Source organism: Doryrhamphus excisus, linkage group LG14 (assembly GCF_037039965.1).
Source record: "Doryrhamphus excisus strain RoL-2023G ecotype Guam linkage group LG14, RoL_Dexc_Guam_v1.1, whole genome shotgun sequence".
NCBI lineage: Eukaryota > Metazoa > Chordata > Actinopteri > Syngnathiformes > Syngnathidae > Doryrhamphus > Doryrhamphus excisus.
The window spans coordinates 15,696,635-15,717,765 of record NC_136370.1 but is presented as its reverse complement, the minus strand read 5'-3'; the positions used below and the strand labels follow the sequence as shown (position 1 = coordinate 15,717,765).

The 21,131-nt window shown below is 40.3% G+C and overlaps 1 protein-coding gene across 7 annotated transcripts in view; it reads left to right on the top strand.

Moving 5' to 3' along the window:
• Positions 1 to 31: 31 nt before the first annotated feature.
• Positions 32 to 21,131, top strand: part of ttll5 (tubulin tyrosine ligase-like family, member 5) — a 60,507-nt gene continuing 39,407 nt past the window's right edge. For 6 of the 7 annotated variants that reach the window (XM_078796249.1, XM_078796252.1, XM_078796251.1 and 3 more), the window contains exons 1-14: positions 32 to 179; positions 477 to 595; positions 1,863 to 1,969; positions 2,080 to 2,162; positions 2,882 to 2,988; positions 3,586 to 3,716; positions 3,901 to 3,983; positions 6,558 to 6,627; positions 6,710 to 6,794; positions 7,861 to 7,962; positions 9,297 to 9,388; positions 9,484 to 9,591; positions 16,803 to 16,884; positions 18,117 to 18,178. In XM_078796249.1, the coding sequence (XP_078652375.1) occupies positions 537 to 595; positions 1,863 to 1,969; positions 2,080 to 2,162; positions 2,882 to 2,988; positions 3,586 to 3,716; positions 3,901 to 3,983; positions 6,558 to 6,627; positions 6,710 to 6,794; positions 7,861 to 7,962; positions 9,297 to 9,388; positions 9,484 to 9,591; positions 16,803 to 16,884; positions 18,117 to 18,178 (1,171 nt within the window). In that variant the 5' untranslated portion in view covers positions 32 to 179; positions 477 to 536. Of the gene's footprint in view, positions 180 to 471; positions 596 to 1,862; positions 1,970 to 2,079; positions 2,163 to 2,881; positions 2,989 to 3,585; positions 3,717 to 3,900; positions 3,984 to 6,557; positions 6,628 to 6,709; positions 6,795 to 7,860; positions 7,963 to 9,296; positions 9,389 to 9,483; positions 9,592 to 16,802; positions 16,885 to 18,116; positions 18,179 to 21,131 lie in introns of all 7 variants that reach the window. The other variant, XM_058091134.2, reaches the window with a different exon arrangement.

Below are 21,131 nucleotides of genomic sequence, written 5' to 3'. Positions count from 1 at the left end.
AGGAAAAAAAACGTCGAACCAAAGAGGTGGTCTTCCACCGCACAGGAAACCCAAAAGTGCGCACGCGCAGTGCTCTGTTGCTACTCTGTTGTTGTAGTAACCAGGAAGATTAGCAGTGATCGTCAACTCTCCTTGCATATTTAAGCTAGTTAGCTTGTAGCAGGCTGGATAAAACAAGGCAAGTTAACATGTTATTTTCCAAATTTGTCATTGCAAAACGATTTTTGATTGTCTTCCTATAAAGCATTGTCTTCTGCTTAGCTCGCCATACACATACGGCTATCCTTTTTTCATTGCATGTCATTTTTTGTGAGCTAACGTTTGTTCGACTGTTTGAATTTACCGCTTGTAATGTCGCGACATGTTTTTTGTTTAAGTTTATTTACAATAACCATCGGTTAGATGCGGTTGTTGTAGAATCGAATCAATTTCTGATTGAAACATACAGTATTGGATTTATGTTTGCCTCAGGACGGACGGCGGCTGCAATGGTTGACACTTGATCCCTGGAGGATTTTAGCTGTCTCTCTGCGGAGATGCCAGCTGTAGCTCAGGATAAGGAGGACTCTGAGTTCTCATCAGAAGACGAGCAAGAGTGAGTGTGAAGGCATCTGTATTTATGGTCCATATGACTTCATTCATGTACAGACACATTATGTGCAAGCACTTAAAACTGCTGATCCACCTGTCACAAATGCTATCCCCCATACCACTATCATTGCTGTGTTTTGTATGGTAGTAGAACTGTTAGTGCAATGTAAATACAATATACACATTTATTAGTAACTTAGGCCATATATAGCTGTTTCTTAATTCTAATTTTCCAATGATAGTTTGTAGTTTTTGAATATGTGCCCCAGCGCTCACCTAGCGGGGACCCTCTTACTTTCCTACGGTCTCTGAAGTGATCATGGTTTTACACCACCCCCTTATATTTACCAGCCGACCCTGTATAAGTGGAATAATCTGGATGGACCCATACTTATAGCTTCCCAGTAATTGTGCACCCAACAACATTGTTACATTTTGTGTGCATATGAGTGGACCCCACATGCAGAGACAGGGGGACATTTGAGTATAGCATGAAGGTCTTTTATGAAGCTCCCACATAAAAACACAGTCACTGTGATGTAAAAAAACTAAGTAATGCAATGAAAAAAGAACAGCTAAACTAGGAAAAGTTGCTGAGGTGCACAAAAGGAAGATGCAGTCATAGCTAAATTCTACAAAACATAACCCATACCAAGTCTGAAGGACCTGGGGAAACAATTGTTTATATGCCAGTGTCACCCTTATCAGGGGCGGCCGGACATGGCTGAATGAGTTCTAACCACATCAACATTATGTCTTATCTTATTGACACATTGATAAGCAAGCTGTGTCTGGTACACCGAAGATAGTATAAGATTAGTGCCGTCTTTGACTAAGGCTGTTCATAGATTCATATTTCATTCAGATTTGGTCTGTTTTGTGTTTTTAAAGAGAAGAGCGAATGACAATCCTGACAAACGTATCTCATTTTGGACGTTTTCCACCTCAAAGTAACATGCTAACACATTCAGCTAAATAAATTTATTTATTTATTAAGTGACAATACGGGGGACACACTCTGAAGATTGGGAAGACCTGGGTTTGAAAATGCACACAGAGATTTTTCTATAATTTTACCGTGAGACTAATTGTCGAATCAGATTCCTCCAAAATGAATTGTGGACTATTATTTTTTTTTGGGGAGGGGGGCAAAAAAAAGAATTGTGGACTATTCTAAGACACCATGTAAGATCATTTGTTATTACAGTGTGTGGGTTTTCTTCTTGTCTGACCACCACTGTGACTCATCGAAATGTTTTTTTTTCCACCAGAGACCATCCTTGCATTGCTTGGAGTGGCCTCAGCAGGACAATCCCGATCTTCTTGTTTTTCCCTGAAGCCATTGTGTCAAAGAATGGGACTATCAGTGCTGGTGGAGGTACAGTGGAATTTCTTGGAAGTACTGCAGTATAGTGAAAAATGATATAATTGGTCGTATTTATTGGTGCAAAGATTATATAATAAAACAATTTCTGTTGTGTTTGCCAGCGCGATACAACATGGCCTTCAAGATCGTGCGCACAGAGAGTCGCCTGGTGCGAGGGATACTGACCAATCATGGTTTCCATGAGGTAATGTTCTCCACAGGATGAGGCAAATGTTAAAGATTAGTTTCAGAATGACCATTTTTATGCTATTTATGTGCCGCCTCCTTTGTGTAGGATAAAACAGCCCCCCCCCTATAATAACTATGTCAAAGCCTGGGAACGTGTGCATGGAAAGAACCAAAATGACCTCAAGAGCATTAATCCGCTTTCACAAGGCCATACAATCTCCCGTTATTGCTCTTTCCAAGCAGTTACAATTAATTCTCTTTTTTTTTTATTTCATTTCAATGCTTCTTGACTCCCAGTAACCCATCATCAAAGGCAGACGAGTGTCTTACCACAGTGAATCGCCAGAGCCAGACTTTAATAAGACTTTATTGCAAACATCTGTCTCCTTTAGACATGGAGTACTCATGTGAACACAGCCTCCATCTTAATGAATTGCTGGAATAAAGCAAAATAGATTTAGATGATGAGTGTGTGTGCTAGCAATCATTTCATAATTTCAGTGAAACAGGGTGTATTTCTGCAGGATAGTGGTGAGAATGCTTCTTATGTTTTAATCCAGCCACACTTATACATGATGGATATCAGATTGGTGATTGGAAGACACAATGCACACCATTTATTCACTATGATTATGTATTAGATTCGGTTTTCGTGCGTTGCCAGGGTCAACTGTTACAGTATGCGTGCACTAAATCATGAAACAACTCAATCTGAAGTCTGACTTTATCCCTCAGGTTAACGCAAATAGCAACGACTTTAACTTAATGTGGACAGGATCTCACCTTAAGCCTTATCTACTGCGAAGCCTTCAAGATTTCCAGAAGGTCAACCACTTTCCCAGGTGGGTGAGGACTCAACTATTTGAATTGTATTTCTTATAATCGTGTCTTTTGTACTTATTTAAATCCAATCAGCAATATTACATTGTACATGCAGTGGAATAAAGTGCGATGATAACCAAAGAACCGATTATGGGACTTACTTCACCATAGGAAAGCACCTGTCTGTTCAGTACAATATAAGAAAATTATTTTTTGATATCATTTGCATAAGTTAATTATGTAAATACAGTACACTTGATAAATACAACACATGTATTAATTCCAGCAATACCTTTAAAACACCACTAGGTGACACTATTGCTTAGCACGCACCTTATTTAGCCTTCTCTCCCTTTTATTTGTCCATCATGCATATTCAAAGGGTGAGTAGTTTAGTTTCATTATACAGTGGTTAGCTTATTTTCACACATGAATGACCATTACATTTTATTTAAAGCATTGCTGATATGAGAAATAAAGGTTTTTTTAGGCCTTTCTCTCAACTTTTCCGCTACTTTCCTCTGTCCGCTAGTGGATATGCAACCACTCATCATTCTCTAAATGAAATAGTGTCATGAAGTGAATAACCTTACAGTTTGTGAACTGCTGATTTCCAGATCTTATGAGTTGACCCGCAAAGATCGCCTTTATAAGAACATTCAGCGAATGCAGGAGGCCCACGGCTTCAGAAACTTCCACATTGTTCCACAGACCTTTGTGCTTCCTTCGGAATACCAGGAATTCTGCTGTAAGTACCTACTTGACAAAAGCTTATGATTATTCGTCTCGACTCACTGAATGAAGTGAGTGAAGACTCACTGTTAATTGTTAAATAATTTTTAAATCGTAGTCTAAATGTACAATGGAAAATATTATATTGCTCCATGAAATATGCTTCTAATTACTTCTCAATTTTCTGTCCACCATGCCAGCTTGTTACACAAAGGACAAGGGCCCATGGATTATTAAACCAGTAGCATCATCCAGAGGACGAGGCATCTACTTAGTCAGCAATGTAAGTAATCGCTCCATTTGGATTCTTCCTCCTGTGATGGTGCTGACTTTAACTGAGTCCTCCAAAAAAGACAATTTTGAAATCCTATAATAGCAACCATCATGACATAGCGAGTCCAGGGTGTACCTCTTTCGTCCCGCCTAAAGTCAGCATACCCCCAGGATTAAGCGGCATAGAAAATGGATGCATGGATGAGTCATGACACAGAAACAAAAGTTCTTTAGTGTGAGCTTTTCCTTGAAATAAAGATAAAGCTGGCAACACAATTGTTGTGCAGTTTTCTAGCACTGCTAATCCTCTTGGGCATGGAATTCACCAGATCTGTACAGGTTGTTACTGGAATACTTTTCTATTTCTTCATGATGACATCACAGAGCTGGTGGCTTAGGCCGTGTCAACAACAAAACAGATCCATCCATCCATATTCTATGCCCGCTGGAGACTGGCGTACACCCTGGACTGGTCGCTAGCCGGGCAGGGCTCATACCTATGGACAATTTGAACAATTAACCTAACATGCATGTTATTGGAAACAGAAGTGCCTGGGAAAAAAACGCACTTGCACGGGGAGAACATGCAAACTGCACACAGAGGTGCCTGACCTGAGATTCGAACCCCATTTTTCCCGATCTCTTGACTGTGTGGTTTAAGGTTTAAATCTACAAGATAATGTTGCGCATTAAAAAGCTGTATTACCTAAAAGCTGTATCACCTATTACCTAGGAATATGTTCATGCTTCCTTGCACTTGAAGACACCCCACAGTTGCTCATTTGGGTACAAGTGTGATGACGTACTGTACTTGAGCGGAGATTCGAACCCCATTCTTCCCGACTGTGTGGTTTAAGGTTTAAATCTACAAGATAATGTTGCACATTAAAAAGCTGTATTACCTATCCATTTACAAATGTACTACAGGAACATTTTCATGCTTCCTTGCACTTGAAGACACCCCACAGTTGCTCATTTGGGTACAAGTGTGATGACGTACTGTACTTGAACACTCCATCACCTTCAGCTTTGTCAGCAGGGCGCTTGGAAAACAAAGGAAGGGGATCATGCTTGTCATATAACCAGTTTGTCGAGAAGTCATGCCTTCCATGACGCGTCCCTTTTCAGTTGATAGTAAATCTTGTCTGTTCTACAAGCTGCACGCCGGCTACTCTAAAGTATATTGACGCTGCATTTCTACATTATTATTCCTTGAGAAGCTATCCTGTTCTAAAATGGTTGCTAATGCGAGATGTGGACTCACTTCTGTGAGATACTGTACATGCATGGAAGTTCCCTTTCAGTCCAATGAAATATTACTTGTGGTGTACAGTCGGTTGAGCAGATGTTATGCGTACGGGGGGTGCTATCAACTCGTGAAAACATTAATGAGCCCGGGTGGAGTGAATCACACACTTTCAAGGCCATTTGCTGTTTAGAGGAGCTCCACCAGCACCCCGCTCTCTGAAAACATTTGCACAGTTTGTCTTCTTCTGAGGCATTTTAATGAAAAGAGTGTAAGAAAGATGTTTGGAGAAAAAGGAAGAAATACAGTATTTATGATTTTTTTTGGGGGGTTTGTGTTTTCTCTGAACTGCGGCCAGCTTTGAGGTTAAACACGCTTCACCTCAGTCTTTTAACTCGTCACAGGCAACATATTTCAACCTTTTGAAAGATGTGTGTGACCTGCTAGCATCATCAACATTGTTCTCTCTGTGTTTCTGTCTTTGTCTACTCCTGCATGAGGAGTACTATACAATTTGTAGTAATTTAGTACATAGTTGGATATCTGCGCAACATTCTTGTCATTTTAGCATGAGCAAGACTTATGTACAATACTGTACAATGCTACAGACACACACAATACTCACAATAATATTGACATGGCTTTATTTTTGCATTACCAACATGACTTATAAGCACCCAAACTTTGAGAATAATTGTAGTCCCTGACTGGACTGTGCTATTATTAGTCTGACTGTGATTTCATGAGACTTAAAAAAAAAAAAAAAAAAAGTCCAAAGTTGAGGTTGAGTATTGAAAAGTTCCTCAGACTTTCCGAGTCAGAATTCCAACTTGAAGGGGTGGTCTAGTTGTCATTTCCAAGTTGGAATTTCCAACTTCTGAGTCCAACTGGAACATGGCATTTCAAGTAAGGTGACTTGGGGACACCCCAATCATGGGTGATGTGCTAGCTAGTGGAGGTTACATGCAAATCGCACCTTTATTTGCAATACTGTACATATTACTGTTATTATATATTGTCACATCCATACTGTGCATACTGTTTATAATCTGTATAATCTACAATAGCCATATTATAGTCATTTATATCCCTGTACAAATCCTCACTGTATTATAGTCATAACTATAATACAGTCATTTTTTTACATAGATCTGTCCATTTTTTTTCTACATTTACTTACTACTAAGGTACTTAAATTTGCACTTCTGGTTGGATGCTAACTGCATTTTGTTGCCCTGTACCAGTGACATGAGCAATAACAATAAAGTTGAATCTAATCTAATCTTTAAATCTTGTGTGTGTGATCATATTTTCTATATTTTCTTATATCTTCTACAGCCAAATCAGATTTCACTGGATGAGAACATCTTGGTGTCCCGCTATATTAATAACCCTCTACTGATAGATGGTGAGTGGCTTCACCTTGCACATTCTTGGAAGATTTGTAGCGATTTTTTATGGTTTGCCTCAATTTTGTATTTTGTTTACAGAATTCAAGTTTGACATGCGTTTGTATGTGTTGGTTACATCATACGATCCACTACTCATTTATGTATATGAAGAAGGCCTTGCCAGGTGAGTTGGACATTTGCATGAATCCTTGGTGTGTTGATAGTTAGTTGACATGCTAGTTTACAGTATGTGGTCTGTATGTTTTTGTGTAATGTAGTGATTTTCAACCACTGTGTCGCGGCACAGTAGCGTGAAATCGTCAGGTGTGCCACGAGGAATTATCTAATATCACTTAAAAAATGTATTAATTAATTTTCTGCAAATATTACGTCATTGTCGAGTGTCCGTGTTGTAAAGACTGGCAGAGCAATGTAATATTCGTCCGTGTGGGAACACGTACCTGATTGTCTCGTTCCTCCAAGGCAACTTAGTGATGCACGTGAGCGGTTGTGGCGACATTTTGTCATATTTTTTTGGTTAATGATGTGCCGCAAGATGTACATAAACGTGTCGTGGTTCAAAAAAGGTTGAAAAACACCGGTGTAATGTAATGTAATGTAATTCCCAGTATCACCATTAAATCAATTATGGGCCCCTTGACTGCTATTCCTTTATTGACCAGTAGAGAGCAGTCTAAACGTGCTAGTAAAGCTGGAAGTTTGGGAATTTTAGGTTCCTTATTGTTCCAATATTATGTATAAAATATATATAACGACATAATGGAAGTGTGAAATTGTATCAAAGTCAATAAATGTGGAAATTAAGGCTATTGTAATTATTTAATCAGAGGCAATTACCAGGTATAGGTACAGTAGGAAAATGTTTACATACAGTACAGATAAAAATAATACATAAGTAAAATATGAACTTGGTGCCTTCCTTTTCTGTGTACGTGCAGCAAGATTCGATTAAAAACAGTCAGCAATAAATGGGGCTTAAATTCCTTGTCCCACTTTTATCTCTTGACATTCCTTTGGGTTGTGTTGGAATTCAGGTACACAGTGTGTGCCAAGGAATTCTCATTGTTGCACATTTGGCATCTGCGTCTCTGAAACGCTTCCAGAAACTAATCTGTACACAGAGTGTCAAGTGTCCATCAATCATTCCACTAGAAATGTGCAGATTTTTTTTCTTTTGGATGACATTTTTTTGTGTGTGTTTGGCACAAACGACTTCTGTTTGTACTCAGGTTTGCCACCGTCAAGTATGACAGGACTGCAAAGAATATTAAGAACACCTTCATGCATCTCACCAACTACAGCGTGAACAAAAAGAGCAGCGATTATGTCAGGTAATCTTTGTCTGAACTACACCATCTATCCATCCGTGGAGAAGTATTTATTTCAACACACCTCCGAGACCCTTAAGTTGTCCCTTACCGTTAATTCTTCATCTTCGACAATGCTATGGTTGCACCTTTTGTGGGAAAGTTTGGGGAATGGTCCAGCATGAGATCCATAAAGGCATGCTTGAATGAACTTGGTCTGTAAGAACTTGAGAACCCCTTGACCCCAAGTCCATTAAATACATTTAGGAAGAACTACATCAAGCATGACAAGGACGTAGGCGAGTCTTATTCAACAAAGTTTCAGTTCAAAACGTGGGAGAGACTAAGGACATTCCTAAAAGCTAACATTTTTTCAATACAGTGGAACCTCGGTTAGCGTTTGTCCTGGTAACCATGTTTTTTGGTTAACGTTGAAAATTTACGCCACATTTGTGCCTCGGTTTGTGTGCTAGCGTTAGCGTATAATATAGCTGACATCACGTTGTGTTGTTAATACACTGCATAAAGTAGTTTTTTTTAGCACAAAACATCCTTGCTTTTTTAACTCAGAAAAATGTTAACTCAAAACAAGTTTTTATAGTTTTACACGCATAAAACAATTATTATAAATGACGAATCAAAGGAATAAATGAATATTAAAGGTTACTTTCAACTTCATTGAAGATGTGACTGTTCCCAAAGACACAATGTGATAACGTGATCAACCATGACCAAGTTTCTGCTTTCCCATTAGTCATTTCTTCAATTCAGTCATGTTTTTCACCTTTTTCTGTCAAAATGCTGGTACTTGCGACTTGTTTTGGCTGTTTGTTGGGTTGTTGAGGTGAGAAACAATATTGAATTGAAGATATGGCAAAACAGGAAGATGGTGGTGGTTGATCTCACTGCCACAAGACACGTCTTCAGTGAAAGTAAAAGTAACCATGTTCATTTATATGTATTATATGTTTTTTCTGCATGTAAAATTACAATTGTTAAATTATGTTATCACTTTTGGCTTTCTGTTGTGGATTCATTGGATTAACATTATTTCTAATGGGGAAAAATTGATCCAGTCAATGTCCGTTTTGGTTATAGTCAGACCTTCTGAAATAAATTGCTGCTAACCAAGGTTCCACTGTCGGCCCTTAGTTTCTGAAAATGTTGCCCTCAGGACAAGTTAATCGAAGGTCCCTGAAGTAGGGCCTTCTCATGGGCACATTAGTACCTTCTTTTTTTCAGTTCCTGTAGATGAAATACCCAGCTGTCCCAATACTTTTGAACATCATCTTTTTTGAATGGATGCTGTCAATGCAAAAGCACATTCATTCATTTGAAGTGCATGGCTTCCCTTCCAGTTGTGATGACCCTGAGGTTGAAGACTACGGCAACAAGTGGAGTATGAGTGCAGTGTTGCGCTATTTGAGGCACGAGGGGAAGGACACCACATGTGAGTCTGACCTTTTAGTTTCTTCCAATTATTGATGTAAATACATCTGAGTATGTACTTTAGAAATAATCTAATATGCACATATTTTCTTCTAGTGTTGATGAGGCAGGTGGAGGACCTTATTATCAAAGCTGTGCTGAGTGCCGAGATGCATATCGCCAGTGCCTGCAAGACGTTCGTTCCGCACCTGACCAACTGCTTTGGTACTCAGTTAATTCATTCATTCATTTATTTAATACTGCTTGTACTGTATAAGGTCACGCATGAGCTGGAGCCTAGTCCATCTGACTTCAGGCGAGAGGCGGGGTACAAGGCACATACAGTATACACAAGTGCAGCGGGATTTGACCCGCTGCTGCTTATAAAAGATCCTATGGTGATCTTTTTATTTACACATGAGTATTATTCACCATTGTGTGATCGAAGCTTGCTATTCTTTCCTGCAAACAGTACGTGGATATTGTCAGCGTGATTATCAGAGATAGCGGTAGGCATTCAAGGGAGTGCATGTTGACTGATCCCTTCCTCTATTGGTATGTCTATAATTGCAGCTTTCACTGTCCTCCACACCTTAGTAAAAAAAAAAAAAGACAGACTCTGCAGAGATGGCTTCTGTAAACAAAACAAAGCATACCCAACTTTAGCCTGGTTTGAACATGGACAGAAAAATCACCTGCATTGTTACTATACTACAGTATATTATATTGTACCATACATTGAGCGTGTGAAGGATGACATTGCAGATATTAACGTGGAAATGTGGTTACTGATACAGATTTGAATTATCATTTTTGCTTCAGCTTTTTATATAATGTCAAATGTTGAAAAGTGTTTATGTGAGTGAGTGAGTGTGGGCTCTGAATAGAATAAGCAGAAGAAAATTGGAAACTAAGCCGAAATGAATGCTCGCGGCAGCCTCATCTTTGGTTTCTTCCCTGTATTATATCAGGGAATGTGCAAAATCAGCGAAAATCAGAAACATTAATATATATTTTGTTAACATTATTCGTCTTAAAAAGCATTGCACGTTATGTACTGTTTGAATATGCACAGACATGATAAAACCCGGGCTGCACGGTGATTGAGTGGTTAGCACGCAGGCCTCACAGGAAGGAGACCCGAGTTCAATTCCACCCTCGGCCATCTCTGTGTGGAGTTTGCATGTTCTCCCCGTGCATGCGTGGGTTTTCTCCGGGTACTCCGGTTTCCTCTCACATTCCAAAAACATGCTAGGTTAATTCCCATAGGTATGAATGTGAGTGTGAATGGTTGTTTGTCTATATGTGCCCTGTGATTGGCTGGAGACCAGTCCAGGGTGTACCCCGCCTCTTGCCCGAAGACAGCTGGGGTAGGCTCCAGCACCCTCCACGACCCATGATAAAACCCATGTGATGTTGATGGAGCTAGTCTGTAGGTTCAGGTTCTGTAGGTTACATTTATGCGGGTGCCCAAACCTGCACTAGATCTTTGCCATTTGATGACCAACTGGCGAAAAGCTCATATTAGGGTGTCCCTATTAATTTTCTGGAGCAAAGTGGTTGTATCTTGTGTTGTGTTTAAATTCTGGAGAGAATGTTTCTATAATAAAACCCTCTCACACTCCCTTTATGTTCCCACCTGGCATAGCATTCATCAATAGGCTGACATCTGTAGTGTGTTTTTAAGTAAGTGAAGCATCAGAGTGTATGGCAGCAAATGCATACATTCAAATGTGTGAGGGCACTTACTGTATGAAAGCACCTACTGTTCATTTTTAACAGTCCCTGGCTTGTCTGGAATGGAGCCATGCAACCCTAAAGAACATTAGAATATTCATTTAAATGACAGCGTTTTAACGACTGTTACTTAGGCTCTATCTAAAAGGGAATTTGCTAAGAAAATCTTTTTATAGCTCTACAGTGTTTCATGTGGGCCGCAACAAAAACAACAGGTTTTTTGTTTGACATCGCTAGGAATTGTAAGCGTGTGTGTGTGTGTGTCAGTGGTGAGTGGAAAATGCCACCCATGACGCTCCTCACCGCTGCTATGTGATTAATGGACAGGCTTTTTGCTGAGGGATGCTGATTACGAGATGTTTTGACTAAGATCTGATTAGCCAAGCCAAAGGCCTATTTTGTTACACACAAAACATTCCACTCACTGGTCCTGTGTTCCACTGAGCGTCCCTCATTAAGTGCTGAGTGTGGTTGGATTGCCTGTCTCTTGCTTTTTTACATGGGTCAGACACTCCCACGTTTTCACTGCATGTTCGTACTGCTGTGATGACACTGCTGCTGTGCAAGTCTTCACTGATGCAGATTGGACCCAGCTATCATAATAAAGCCGAAGGGTGCTAATTTGGACTTTTGCAATGATTTTAATAGAAACAGCTCAGTCATTTATTGTGAGTGATGCAATGAAAAAGATTCTGTGTTACTAGTGTTCTTATTGTGGCCGGCGGGGTGGGGAGTTTTTTTTTTGTTTTGGGGTGTTTTGTCTCTTGTGGTAAAGTTTCCAGCAGTGCCTATCCAATAATAATAAAAAAAGCTCTTCATCATTCGTATTTCTCTGTGACATTTCCCTCCCTCTTTAATGGGCCTGTTGTGGATATTGACCACCGCTCCTCTCCTTGTCTGTGATGCTTGTCGCAGAGCCACAGAATCAACTAGTGTGGCTGTGAGTGGCTCGGGAGGGTTCGCGGGGGCAGGCAGGCAGGCACGTCGTCTGCTCCTAATTGGGAGGGAAAATGCGTGGCACATGGAGTCAGCTTGTCGGGGGCTGTGATGCGGTGTAACACCTCCTCATTTTCCCCTTGTTGTTGTGGTGCCACCAATGAGGCTCTCCAGACTCTCCAACTCAGTTAACCAATACTCTGCTCCCCAAGACTAATATGTACACCCACTCTTTTTAATCTTTGTGTGTGTTTTGACTAAAAAAATGGGATAAGCCTGTAAAGTGGAAAAGAAAATCCACCCAGAGATGTTACAAAAGGCAACTTGTGCAGATTTTGGCAAAATTTGTTATGTTCCATCATGAATATAATTCCAGCAATTCCAATGTTGGGACTCTATCCATCCATTTTCTATGCCGCTTATCCTCACTAGGGTCGCACTGTATACTGGCCAGCCTATACCAGCTGACTATGGATGAGAGGCGGTGTACACCCAGCCAATCACAGGGCACATATAGTCAAACAACCATTCACACTCACATTCATACCTATGGACAATTTGGAGTCGCTAATTAACCTAGCATGTTTTTGGAATGTGGGAGGAAACCGGAGTACCCGGAGAAAACCCACGCATGCACAGTGAGAACATGCAAACTCCACACAAAGATGGCTGATGGTGGAATTGAACCTAGTTGTGAGGTCTGCGAGCTAACCACTCGACCGCCGTGCAGCCTATGGTATATTAGTGTAACTAAAATGGTGTTCTTCTTTGTTTTTATTTGACCACTCATTAAAATTGTGTTAAGACCAGTTAATTATTCCCGTACGTTTGTTCCGGTGATTTGGGATTTTTGTAGAAAATAATATAATCTGACTGATATTATCAGTTCATATTGATTGAAATACAGTAGTTTTTCTTTCTGCCAATGATCATGTTATTGTTATAAATAGTAGCACTGACTACTAATGAGAAACAGGTACTGGTGCACGCGCTTTCCAGCGACCGCAAAACAACTGCACATCGTGCCAGATGGGAAACAGAATACCAAAATAAGCATAAAACCAAAAACAACATGAAAACCAAAACTAAAGTCCAACCTGTCATGCAGAACATGACAAAGCGTTGGTAGTTGCGTTGTCTTCCTTCAGTATTTATACTCGAGTATTATACCTCAGGAGCACTCACTCTGAGTCACATGAGGTGTTTTGGCACTTTATAACTTGTATTACTTACTGCCTATTTGTATTATTAAGCACAAATAGTGTTTATTTAGAAGAAGCCTAATGTGTTTTTTATTACACAACATTAGTTTGTGGGAAAAGCTGTTACCTATATTGGTATTGGTGCTGGATAATATCGGATATTGTTAAGTATAAATGTATAATGTGTAATTGTGTCAATATAATATAGAGAGGAACCTGTGATGCTGTGCCTCTAATCTGTGTCGTGGTGCTGGTTGACTTCCAAGTTCCAAGTAAATCTTTAGTGCTGGAGTGGTATCACTTTTGTACTCTTGAGATGTTGACCTTTTGGAAAAGTACAATACACCAACATTTTGGTGTATATGGTCCATTTGCTGGGATTCTACTTTGAAGTACATAAATGGACTGTACCTCTATTTCTTGTATCATTACCCTAATTGGGTCCTGGGTCATTTTTTATTGGATTGTCAATTTAAGTAAATTTTTAAGTTATTTTATTGATCATCAAGCAGGCAAACATTTTCTTGGCAAGCTTTTTCCTTTTGATTCATTTTTGTCGTTTAGACCCCACTGTAAATTATATTGATTTGCTAAATATATAAACCTGCAGCAGTTTGCAATAATCAATTTAAATAGCTTAAGACAATATATAAATGCTCACTATTGAAATTGAACCTATGAATCTATTAATATATTTGTTTTTCTTACTGATATCCAATATTGTCCCGGGCATTTCTAATGTATTTCTAATAATTTCCTCAAACTAATGTTGAATGAACACATTATGCTTCTTCAAAACACTGTTGCCCAAAATAAGACAAATACTGCAACAAGTAATAAAAGTTATAGGAAAAAAGTATTGAGGGAAGACGTTACACACAATTCCTAACTCCTGGTGTCAAAAGAACTACACACAGCAACGCAATAGGTGGATAAAAACAGACAATACACTACCAACGTATAATGCAGAATATTAACCAACTTGTTGTGTGAGCCTGAATCATGTGAATGCCACCTGCAAACCAAAATGATTCAAGCGTAAAATCACGCTGACCATATAAAAACATTTTGACAGGATATACATGCTCACAAGATTTGGTCCAGTCTTGAGTATGTTAAAGCCCTCAAAAAGGTGATTTTGTTTACTTTTTCTTTGCTTTACTTTTACTTAATATCTTGGCACTTCTACCAGGGTTAACACCATCCTAACACATCCATAAACCTTCCAATAGGGCATCATTTTGGACTGCAAATATCACAGTGATGTGATTCACATAATATTTGTAGTCATTAAACCACTCAGTGACCCCACAGATGTTCTCCATCTGGATACCGGAAAGCATTTTTAAACGTTACATGCATTATTAAAGGCAACTAATCCTGTCCACTATGTCTGCCCAGGCTGCTATTATTAAGTGTAAGTCATCACTCGCTGTCACCTGGCCTCTTATGTGTTTAACACTAGCATTGACCTGAGGTGCTTGAACAAACAGCATGTCGGCTTTGAAACCTCCACCCCCCCCCCCCTCGAGTCTGTTCTCAACACAGTCTGTTCTTTTGAAGTGCCATTAAAGGCTTGTGTTTTTTTTTTCTTTCTCTTATATTACAGCCTGGCTTTGGCCTAACCCTGTAAAATAGTCTGCTTTCGTGTCCAGTATGACACACCCCAGAGCAGTAAAGGGCCCCATTCAAAGGGTGACACTGCACTGGGTATCATTGTGGAAACCCCGGGTATATATGCTGTATTTATAGAACAGCGACCCATATACTTAATGACAACAGTCTGCAAGCATTATTATATACTGCTCAGAAAAATAAAAGGAACACTTAAACAACAAAATGGAACTCTTAAGTCAATCATAGTTCTGTGAAATCAAATGTGGAGGCCACACACTACTGAGTCTTATTTTGGCTTGTTTTAAGGAAATGACAAAAGTTGGATCCATGTTTTTTCCAATTAATTGTGAGTGTGATTGTAATAAATCTAATCAATTTGATTTACATTGATAATTTTCACGGGGCGGCACGGCGGTCTAGTGGTTAGCGCGCAGACCTCACAGCTAGGAGACCAGGGTTCAATTCCACTCTCGGCCATCTCTGTGTGGGTGCATGCGTGGGTTTTCTCCGGGTACTCCGGTTTCCTCCCACATTCCAAAAACATGCTAGGTTAATTGGCGACTCCAAATTGTCCATAGGTATGAATGTGAGTGTGAATGGTTGTTTGTCTATATGTGCCCTGTGATTGGCTGGCGACCAGTCCAGGGTGTATCCCGACTCTCGCCCGAAGACAGCTGGGATAGGCTCCAGCACCCCCGCCACCCACGTGAGGAAAAAGCGGTAGAAAATGAATGAATGAATTTGATTTACATTGATAATTTTCGCGGGGCGGCGCGGCCTTCTAGTAGTTAGCGCGCAGACCTCACAGCTAGGAGACCAGGGGTTCAATTCCACCCTCGGCCATCTCTGTGTGGAGTTTGCATGTTCTCCCCGTGCATGCGTGGGTTTTCTCCGGGTCGGGTTTCCTCCCACATTCCAAAAACATGCTAGGTTAATTGGCGACTCCAAATTGTCAATAGGTATGAATGTGAGTGTGAATGGTTGTTTGTCTATATGTGCCCTGTGATTGGCTGGTGACCAGTCCAGGGTGTACCCCGCCTCTCGTCCGAAGACAGCTGGGATAGGCTCCAGCACCCCCGCGACCCTCGTGAGGAAAAAACAGTAGAAAATGAATGAATGAATTTGATTTACATTGATAATTTTCGCGGGGCGGCACGGCGGTCTAGTGGTTAGCGCGCAGACCTCACAGCTAGGAGACCAGGGTTCAATTCCACCCTCGGCCATCTCTGTGTGGAGTTTGCATGTTCTCCCTGTGCATGCGTGGGTTTTCTCCGGGTACTCGGGTTTCTTTCCACATTCCAAAAATTGTCCATAGGTATGAATGTGAGTGTGAATGGTTGTTTGTCTATATGTGCCCTGTGATTGGCTGGCGACCAGTCCAGGGTGTATCCCGCCTCTTGCCCAAAGACAGCTGGGATAGGCTCCAGCACCCCCGCGAAATGAATGAATGATAATTTTCGCAGTGACTCAACCCGAAATGGCCAAGATAGCGAATTAAATGATGAGAATGTCGTTCTTTTTGTCAATATGTTCTGCCATGATGGTCCTAGCCCTGGAGACATACTGTATTTGACTCCATGTATAAAACTATTTGAAGGCACAGTTTGTTTTTGATTCCCTGCCTTACATAAGCTTTTTCATGACAGATGAAATGTGTATGCACTTAGTTGATGTAATAGAGCCAAGCCCTCGGTAGCAGCCTTTGGTGAATGTTCTCTCGTGAGTGATTACATGCGAGTATATAACACACATGTAATCCATAGCAGAGAGACGTCGGCCATGTTGCCAAATGCCACATAATGGGGCTCTGATAAAACTCTGGAAAGCCTTGTGACTTTGATACTCCTTAGTTTTTATTTGCAGCAGTCGGGCCTTTCTCTTGCTCACTTTCCAAGTCTGTGGTAAAAAGCTTTTGATTCATTTTGTCTCTGTCTTTTTTTGTAGAACTTTATGGATTTGATGTGCTCATTGACTCCAACCTCAAACCCTGGTTGTTGGAGGTGAACCTTTCTCCATCTTTGGCCTGGTGAGTGACACTTTCCAAACTGTTTCACTGTTTCTTTTGTTCTTATAGGGTCCATTAACATGCCAGATGTGTTTCTGGGAATAAAAAAAACACACATCGCAAAGTTTTAGAAAATGCCTCAAAATCACTGTGACGCATTTGTAAAACCTCACATACGTTCATGAATGGAGAAACAGAAGATGTGTTCTGCTCAAGATAGCAGCTCATAACGCTTCACCAGTGAAATGTACATTCACGTGACGACCAGTGGAGACACTACTACTATAACTCAAATTTGTAACACATATGTATACATATATATATATGAAGTATTTGAATTTGGTTAAGACTGGGAACAGTATGCATTATCATTGTTATTACAAGTGGTCCTCAATTTATGATATTTAATTTCCTGGTTTGCGTGATGCTCAAGCATAAAGTAATGCTTAATGTAATGTAAAGTAAAGTAATGCTAATGGGATAATACACAGTCAGGTGTTGCTAAACTACTTTTGTTCACTTGAAATGCTGTGATGTAGGCAGGTAGGCTCTAAAAAAGTGAAAAGTGAAGTTAAATTAATCAAGGATGGCATATAGAGATGGTATCCTTGAACATGTGAAAGACACACCTTTTTAATCAGGCTTTTAACTAATATTTTTAAACTTCTCTTATGTTTTTATCTTTGTTAGTCCTATTTTATGCTTTTAGTCTTTAGCTTTTAACTCCAGTATTTCCTCAGGGGGGTCCTCCACACTGGGGGCTGTGTCGGGTCTGCTGAGGGGGTGCCATCCTTGGGTCCCTTCAACCCGGCCGGCTTTAATGTGGGGGTCCGCCCGTCTGTCGGGTGCTGGTCCCCCGATGGCACGGCCTGCGGCTCCTCCCAGTGTGGTCGGCCCCAAAGGTGGCGTTTCCTTGATCCTCAGTGCCATGCCATGTCTCCCTACTGTGTGTGATTGTGTGATTGTGTGTGATTGTGGGTGTGTGTGTGTGTGTGTGTCTACTATGGAGGGTTTCTTTTGTTTCTTTGTTTTTCCTTTTGTGGTAATTGTTCTGTAAAGCACTTTGTGTTGCATGTCTTTGCAGGAAAAGTGCTTTACAAATAAAATTGATTTGATTTGATGTGAAAGATTCTGCTCCTATAAAATGGACATTGATAATTATGCTGCATTGATAATTACGCTTTCTCCCTCCCAGTAATCATGTCTCCTTTCCTTTGAGTGTTTTGCTTAATTGTTTTTCTATTTATTTACAGCGATGCCCCGTTGGATTTGAAGATAAAGGCCAGCATGATAGCAGACATGCTCTCACTTGTGGGTTAGTGGACTCTAAAAATATTCTAACATGCATTTAATCCCAAGATTATTTTGTATCCTAGCTGTCCTAATCATGTTATCTGAAGGGATAAAGTGAGCTAATTGTGTCCAGTTGGATATTGAATGTTCACTATCATCTGTCCATTGCAGAGATTTCTTTGTGCACAGATCATATTTTTTATCTCATGATCATATTTTTTCACAAGTAGAATTTCAACTACTGTATGCATGCATGTTTCTTTCATTATTTTTAGTTTTTCAAATTCAGAATTATCTATTTTTCTTACATAATTGACATTCATTCATTTATTCATTCATTTTCCACCGCTTATCCTCACGAGGGTCGGAGGGTGCTGGAGCCTATCCCAGCTGTCTTCGGGCGAGAGTACACCAGTCGCCAGCCAATCACAGGGCACATATAGACAAACAACCATTCACACTCACATTCATACCTATGGACAATTTGGAGTCGCCAATTAACCTAGCATGTTTTTGGAATGTGGGAGGAAACCGGAGTACCCGGAGAAAACCCACGCATGCACGCGGAGAACATGCAAACTCCACACAGAGATGACCGAGGGTGGGATTCATAATTGACATAAAAATTGATAAAATGGAGAAAACAGCAGAGAAAACAAATAAAATGAATGCAAACATTGTTAAGCAGAAATGAGTGACATGTCTTACATATAGTATTTTTTTTTAAACGTAAACATTATTTTACAATTCATGAATGTGATGAAAAAACATTTTTGTCACAAGGTATAGTGTTTTCCACACAATATGTGTGGAATGTGCTGTCATGGAATCCTATTACATTATGTGAGATCCTGATAAGCAATAATGTTAAGTATCTTATGTGTACAAACATTATCGTAGTTTTGTTTGTGATTGTTGTTGTCAATTGGTTTCTCATGGTAGTATCATATTTGCTAACCAGTGGAGTACACAAAGAACAACTCATGTCGCTGAGAATGTTGTTAATTTTGAATTGTATTGGGCCATAAACCAACATCTTTCATAAATTAAAGTCACGGGGCGAGGAGATTACAAATAACGATAATGACTTGCTGATAAGTCACTCTCAGTAAGACAAGCAGAGATTTCATGGAAATCAATCCTAAGTTGTCAAGACATTTTGCTCAAAACCACAAATATTAACTTAGTCGAGGCGCCAGTGTCAGTGGAGACACTTGGATGAATTGTCTCTAAAATATGCCAGTCCATCAAATTGATGCTGATCCACTATGAGATGTTGATGAAGTCATGATGTGTTGCCTGTGGTTGACTGTACGCTGTTTACGGTATGCTGTTTTCTTTTAAATCAAAATACTACTGCAGTATACTCCATGCCGTGACACATTTCTGACCAAATGATAACTCAAATTTGTTAATTACTGTTAATTATGGTTAGATATGTGATTGTGTGCGACTCCCTGTTGTGTGTCCTGACAAGCTGCATCAGCGTACAAATAAAATAAAATGAATCTTAAGCATGTAGACATAACAAATAGCAGCCCCAGGCAGCATAAATGTGTTTGAACAAGAGGTATTTATGTCTCTTCCTCTAATAAGTGATATTGTGTGTGTTTTTTTTCCGAACACACAAAAGCTCACCGTCTTCTTTTTGGAAAATCTGGTAGATAAAAACAAAGAAAGTGAGCCCAACTGATATTAGATGTGAATCAAACACATCAATAATTCCTCCTATGGTATTGAGGAGATGAGAAATGTGTGTGTGTGTGTGTGTGTGTGTGTGTGTGTGCATTCCTCTATGCAATTATGAGTCAGGCGTGTTGTGCCTTGAAGCAATGCGATCTTGTCATTAATGGAAATAGCTTGTTATTTTCTGACGGAGACCTTACTCCAGGTCCAGGGAAGTTCAGCAGCGGCTTGTAAAACATAGCTCAGCTACATAACTCATAAACCAAACAAACCCCGATCACTGATTCGTGATAATGCATACTCAGCTTGCATCCCAGATCTGGAAGCGATGACAACATTGCATCAGCATTCAGATTGTGCCTTTTGTGTAGCTGACAGACCCTGTGACGCTATGAATGTGTTGAAATACTCATTGGAGTGACTGCTTTGGAGGAGCTGATACAAGTCACAAAGTGGGATTGCAACACAAAGGAGAAACGTATACTGTACGTGCAGGGGCCATAACATTAGGCATACCCTCCTAAGAGAACATGTCACATGTACGTAGATACAGCCATTCACACTCACATTCACTGAATAGGAACTAAATACCCACTGACTGAAGCATTACACTATGAGTGACTTTTTTAAACTGTTTTACTTTGAACGTAGATCTACTGATTTAAGGCGCTACATTGGCTCCCCGTCCGCTTCAGGATCGATTTTAAGATTCTCTTCCTGGTTTTTAAATGTCTTAACGCCCTTGCACCTTCTTATTTATCTGATCTGCTTTTACCATATCAACCCCCGCCGACCCTGCATGCGGTCCTCCGGCACTGGCCTTTTAACTATACCAAAACCCAGAACGAAAACCCACGGTGAGGCAGCATTTAGCCACTATGGCCCCCACCTGTGGAACATCCTGCCGGAGAGCCTCAGGACTGCGGAGACTGTTGATATTTTTAAAAATAGATTAAAGACACACCTTTTTAATCAGGCTTTTAACTCATTCATTCATTCATTCATTTTCTACCGCTTTTTCCTCACGAGGGTCGCGGGGGTGCTGGAGCCTATCCCAGCTGTCTAGGGGTGAGAGGCGGGGTACACCCTGGACTGGTCACCAGCCAATCACAGGGCACATATAGACAAACAACCATTCACACTCACATTCATACCTATGGACAATTTGGAGTCGCCAATTAACCTAGCATGTTTTTGGAATGTGGGAGGAAACCGGAGTACCCGGAGAAAACCCACGCATGCACGGGGAGAACATGCAAACTCCACACAGAGATGGCCGAGGGTGGAAT